This window comes from Parasteatoda tepidariorum, unplaced genomic scaffold (assembly GCF_043381705.1).
Source record: "Parasteatoda tepidariorum isolate YZ-2023 unplaced genomic scaffold, CAS_Ptep_4.0 HiC_scaffold_199, whole genome shotgun sequence".
Lineage (NCBI taxonomy): Eukaryota > Metazoa > Arthropoda > Arachnida > Araneae > Theridiidae > Parasteatoda > Parasteatoda tepidariorum.
Genome location: NW_027261508.1, coordinates 43,535 through 50,000, shown reverse-complemented (window position 1 = coordinate 50,000; position 6,466 = coordinate 43,535). Strand labels below are relative to the sequence as shown.

Genomic DNA, 6,466 nt, shown 5'->3' with positions numbered 1-6,466 from the left:
TATAATTTTAAGCCGTTTGTGCAATAAAATATTACCAACAAAATCAATTAAGTACTAAAGTAGTATCTGATCAGCTGACAGTTTAAAATAATTATTAAAAAAAGGAGCATCGCACCAAAAGTCGAGACGTTTTCATTGTTAAGCAATATTGCGAGCCTAACAAAGCATTACCACAGATCCAGAAGGGTGAAATCTAGAAGTGCATCAACAAAAAAAGTGACATTAAATCCAAAAAGAAGTAAAAATTTAGGATTTTTTTAACGGCATATGAATTTTAAGTAAGATGAAAAGGCTTAGACAAATTATGAAGCGAAAGATTAAAAAATGTATCTAACGGATCAGTCGGTAAAAATTTAAAACCGGTGTCTGTGGTGCACCGGTAAAATTATTTTTTGTAAGGCCCTTTTATAAAAGGCCATTTTTAAGAACTTTTTTTTTGAAAACGTCGTGTTTTAGTTTTCATTACTTTATTAGATATTTAAATCATTCATAAGTTAAAGTATTAAATTTGGTAACGATCCCTATAATCTGGTCAAGAGAAAGGTCTGAAGTTTGGTCCCCTTCATAACCACGAAACATCCCACGATTAGCTCGACAGCAAAGGGATTCTAATCCATGATCCGTCTACCACTGAGGATATTTTACGTCAGCGCTGTGGTCGGTGCGAGCCGTGAGCAGACTTCGTATCAACCATCCACAGCTGCGATTCGAACTTGGGTACCTCATTGTGCGGCTGACGTTCCATTCCCTTGAACCCTCAACACTCAATAATATTATTTGAAATAATTTAGTGTTCAACATTCATGAAAAGTAAACTTAAGATTATCAATTTTCGAGCCTCACCCCCAGAATGTTTTTCTGGGTGCGCCGCTGATGCTCCAGGATGTCCTGCAAAAGCGCAAAATCACTCTACTTTTTTTTTATATCCGTCGTGCAACAGTCGACCTATTTTTGGGTTTACGGCTACTAATGTTTATCTCAGTAGCCTTGTAATTTTGAACCAATCCAGAAGACAGGGAAACTCCTGAACCAGTGCTCCCAGAGGTATTGATTTGTTATGGGAGCATGGAGGTCTTTGCGACTCGACAGATTTAACGTGCATTAGTCACCATTTACTACACGGAGAGTCTTCAGTCGGCGGCGATCGAACCCACGAACTCTTGGACATGAACCCAGTACTCTACTAACCAGGCTATCACTGCCTCAAAATCACTCCATAATGGAAGATGAGTGATTTCTACACCAGAGGGGGCTATAGTTTGTTTATGTAAAGAACTCCCCTAGCCCTTCGTCTGGAATAGTGACTGTGACTATAGTTACGAGATTTAACTATTTCAAACTGGGTCATAATTTAAGTTGTCATAATATAGGTTTTGAAACTGGGTCATAATATAGGTTTTGAAAGGGAATTATGGGAGAAGCTGTGCTCTTTGAAATGCGCTATTTCTTGTTTCCATAGCAATAGACGGCTTTAGACTTCTTGGAGAAGGGAAAGGGAGTTCTTTCTTTAGACAAACTATATATCCCCTTCCTTCAGCAAAGCGTTGTATATGGTGAACTCTCTCGCCATTTGGCTAGCGAGTGTTCACATATTGACAGTTAATGATTTATGGTTTATTATTTGTGCTAACATTTCATTCAAGCTGGGATTTTTTTCTTTCGTGTATCGAAATTGTCACGAAAAAAATAAAAATCAAGATTTATGTATTGGTATACATTAAAAAATAAAATACTTTGAAGAATATAAAATACTATAAGTTATGATAATAAGTTAAATATTACTTTACAATGAATAAGCTTTCTTCCAACTTTAACAATGCGCATAAAACCTCTGCAAGACGCCTAGATATGCTATTTACGCAGTAACAAAGCAATTTAGAAAAAGAAATATAGCCGAATCAGTGTCGCCGAATTTAATTTTAAATTAGGCAGCCACTTTTCTTCTATAAAAAAATAAAAATTTAAATTTTTAAGCGATATTGACTTAATGTTTACCTATATCAAATGATAGAACAAATTTCTTGTCTTATCAGTGGTAATGAATTAAGACTATAATTTAATTTACTTTATGTTTCGATAAAAACAATATCAAATCTAACATATAGGATAAGCAACAGAGACTAACCCACCCAATTTTTCATGATATTTATTTATGTGTAATTATTTACTGAAATCACCGTCTGTAAACGTATTTATGTATATATCGGCAAGCGGATAGATGTTACGATTAAAAATAGGGGCTTAGGAGATAGAAGGCTCGCCTACCAATGAGGTGACCAAGTTCCAATCCAGCAATGGTGGATCAATACGAATTCTGCACCCTGCTCAGACCACGGTGCTAACGTAAAATGTCCTCACTGGCAAACGCATAAAAAGTTCCCGTCAAAAGTATATTCCCTTGCCACCTGAGTCACGTTTTCACTGTTTTTCTAACCATGTAACGAAAATGCGGCATGGTTCCGTCAAAAACTCCTCCGCAAAATCTAGTTTATCACAATACTTGATCCAGGAGTTTCTATATATTCTGGGTAGGGTTCCAAATTACAAGGCTGCGGAGTTGAGTAGTGATAGTAATAAACTCAGAAATGGCTAGAGCGTTCAACACCGCGGTTATAAAGTAAAACAGAATGATGTTAAAACCACTCATTCCAAGCTAGGAGAACGCATACATGTACACTACGGTGATCTCACACGTCAATCTCAAGTTGATTTAATAACGGATATTAATATGTTATTAACAGATATTAATGATGTAGCCAGATTTACAAACCATGATATGAGGACAAATCAGCAAAGTGTTCTCGAAAAATTTTACAATTTGAAAACACTCATATATTTATGGAAATATTAATTTATATGTGGAAGAGATTTCCGTATCTGTGGCAGAAAAATTACCAAGTCGGACAGCGGTCAGAGAGAAACTAAAAGAGGAACATCACAGAGAGGGTCCAACTCGAACGGTATAACTCGTAGCCACCCTCGGGCAAACATCTACATGCTTCTTCTTTAAAAAAAAAATGGCAAAACCGATCACCATACGGAAATATCCACTATGTGTGGAACAAAGATTTCTGTTAAAAGTCTTTTAAAAATTTTATTTCTATGCAGTTCTAAAATGTCATGTAATATTCTACATTTGAACACATCTATAATTTTTTTTTTGCTGAAATTATTTTAAGGCGAGTATGGTGTAAATTTCGCGGACATTTGAGGACACATATTAGAATTTTTAAAAAATTTCTGTTCTGAAAATTTTTGATAGTTTGTAAGGACAAATTATTAAACTCGAGACTTTGCCCTCAAAATTTGAGAACAGATGGTCACCTTATCCTTGTAAAAAATTTTTTGTACACATACTTCTGAGATCAATGTCGTCGAGTTTATTCCATACGGGTCTCCACACTTTCTCTGGAAGCTTGTTTATTCCATTGGATGACAGGGAAACTACCTTTAAGTAGGGTATGTTGTTGAAAAAATTGTCTGGAAGACTTCTCAAAGCATTGTTGCTGCAATATTATAAAGGATATAAATTAAAAAATTTAATATATTAATTTCATGAATTAATTAAGAAAGGAAATGGGACCATTCAAATACTACGCAAGTATAATTTTGGAAATTATGAGAATCGCTCCCTCCCTCTTTTCAGAAAATATAAGCAAGTCACAAAACCTCCATGTTTAAGAAAAAAATTAGCAACATATACCTTCACTTTAATTTTTACATTTAATATCACGATCTGGTTTAATAAAAGATGCAAGTTAGCATGAGGCAAAATTTACGTTTTAATTCTTTTTATATAGTTTTTAGCAGAATATTCTTTTGTGCTTTCCTTTTTGCTAAAAACTCTTAACCTCTGAAACTTTTCAATGAAATTCTTTTCTATCACCGTCTTTCCAAAATCAACTTTTAATCCAAATATGGATTTTTTTCCACTCCAAGTTTTCCTTTTGAGATTTTTTGCTTCATGTTTTTAAGAAAAATTTAGAAATATGAGGATTTTATAAGAGGGTATAAAAGGAGAATAAAAGAATCGTTCAAAAGGATCGCTCCATCCTTTTATGCAAAAGAAAGCAAATCACAAATACACTCCCCTTACCAAACCCTCTCCTGTCAAATTTGAACTGTTCAGATTAATACACTATCCGGCCAAAAGTATCTGGACACCCTGTGGTATGGACTTAGAGAGTTCTGAGTCACATATTAATATGTCTGTCCCCCTTTTGCATCGATGACAGCCAGCACACGTCTGGGAAGACTTTCCATCAGTTTTTTACAGGTGGCCATAGGAATTGACTTCCATCACAATTGAAGTGAGGTGAGTGCTTGCAGTGAGGATGGTCGATTTGGCTAGCTACGTAATCTGTTCTCTAATTCATCCCAAAGGTGTTCCATAGGACTTAGATCGGGGCTCTGAGAAGGCCAGTCCAGTTTTTGAAAGCCCTTTTCGTCAAACCGCGTCTGTGCAAGCCTCGATTTGTGAATGGAGCTGCAATCATGGATTGAAATTTATCAAAAACTTTCTGAATGGAGAAATTATCAGGAACCATACTATTGAAGCCACCAGGAAAAATCATTTTCTTCTTGACAACTTTATCAATCTTTTAAACTTGAGTCAAAAATATATCAAAATTAAGTCTTATTTGATTCGTAAATCAGTGCTTGATTTTTTTCCTTCATGTATAACATGGCGAACATTGGCAAATCTGATCAAGATCGCAATAACCGTTGCTTGCAGAAATAGCTTGGATAAGATCCTGTAGGTGGATTTAGATTGATCTTTATCTAGATTGATCTATATCTAGATTGAACGAAATCTAGATTGTTTGAAATCTAGATAAAGTGAGTCCAAGTTATCTGGATTTAAGTTTTTTTTTTCTTTCTTTTTTTTTAAAAATTATAACTTAAAGCAGATTCTCATATTTGCTTCAGTGACTAAAACTTCAACTTACTCTAATTCAAGTGTATCCAATTCGTTAGCAGGATTAGGAAGCATACTCCTGGCTAAAGTTCCAAATCTGTTGCCACTCAAAGAAAGATATTCTAGATTAGAAATGTCTGAAAATGCCCGGTCACCAACTTTCTGAATGCCATTATTGGTGATCGATAATCGACGTAAGGACGATGGGGCATTCTTAAACCAATCATTGTCCAAGTTTGTGATGATATTGTTTGTCAGATCTAATTCCCTCAGAGTTCGCAAATGGCTGACGACAAGCTTAGCTGGAACATTGTCTTCAGTGAAGGATGAAGATATGACCAGTTCCTAATTGAAGAGAATAACAACCGATATTATACGAAAAAATATAAAAAATTAAATTGAATACTAACATTACAATAAATTAGTTAGCATATAAGAAAAGTTCTAAATGGTAACAATTATTATCTTATATCCATTATACCTCATTTCTGTTATTACTTTATACGTATTTAAATTTAACGTGAAACTTGCTGTGCATGATCTTTGTTGAGGTTAGTCAATTGCATTCTAAACTATCTGAATAGCCGAAATAATGCTCACGTATACGCTATAAAGCTTCCATATACCTTTTAGCACATTAATGTCTATAAGGGACATTCGAAAATTACGAAAACATGTTTTTACCATTTTTAGACCCCTTACCCACCTAAGCAAAAATATACAAATCACAAAACCCTAGCCATAAAGTCTAACAACCCCCGTTGTTTTTTTGCCTTAATTTTAATTTTTATCTCTCTCTTTATATATATATATACATACCTGCCAACTTTTAATCCCTACCATTATGAATTTTCCCAGTGGTATTAAAATGGAATAAACATTTCAATTTTAAGCAAAAGAATACGTTGTATTTCAAAAAGCTTAATCTGCCTGCCTACCATGATAGTAACACATATTAATATATATGCTTAATTTTTTTAAGAATAGTGGTGATGAAAATCATTTAAAAATTTAGTTTATAAAAGAAAAAATAGTATATATTTACTACCACTTTAAATATAGAAATAAAATTTTCCGCCAAATGCGTAAAAGTTGGCAGGTATATATATATATATAGTATATATATATACATACATACATACATACATACATACATATATATATATATATATACACAGTCCAGTCACATTAATGTGACCACCTGTCAAAAGCCAGAATAACCACCTTTGACAGAGTGGACCGCTGTGAGACGTGCAGGAAGAGAGTCAGCTAGGTTTCTGAAGGTGTTCACTGAGATGTTGAGCCATGCCGACTTCAGTGCCATGGCCAGCTGCGCTAAATTACGTTGTTGAGGATATGCGGCGCGAGCAACCCGATAGAGGTGGTCCCACAGATTCTCGATTGGGTTTAAATCCGGAGAGTTTGCTGGCCAGGGAAGTACGGTAAACTCATCCTTGTGCTCTTCGTACCACGCACATACACTGTGAGCTGTATGACACCTCGCATTATCCCGCTGGTAGATGCCATCATTCTAAGGAAAAATCATTC

At 34.8% G+C, this 6,466-nt stretch overlaps 1 protein-coding gene across 3 annotated transcripts in view; it reads right to left on the bottom strand.

The window, feature by feature from the left end:
• Positions 1 to 3,357: 3,357 nt before the first annotated feature.
• Positions 3,358 to 6,466, bottom strand: part of LOC107444108 (leucine-rich repeat-containing protein 15) — a gene marked incomplete at its 3' end in the record, with an annotated part of 10,432 nt that continues 7,323 nt past the window's right edge. For all 3 annotated transcript variants that reach the window (XM_071188528.1, XM_071188526.1, XM_071188527.1), the window contains 2 exon segments: positions 3,358 to 3,506; positions 4,950 to 5,263. In XM_071188528.1, the coding sequence (XP_071044629.1) occupies positions 3,358 to 3,506; positions 4,950 to 5,263 (463 nt within the window).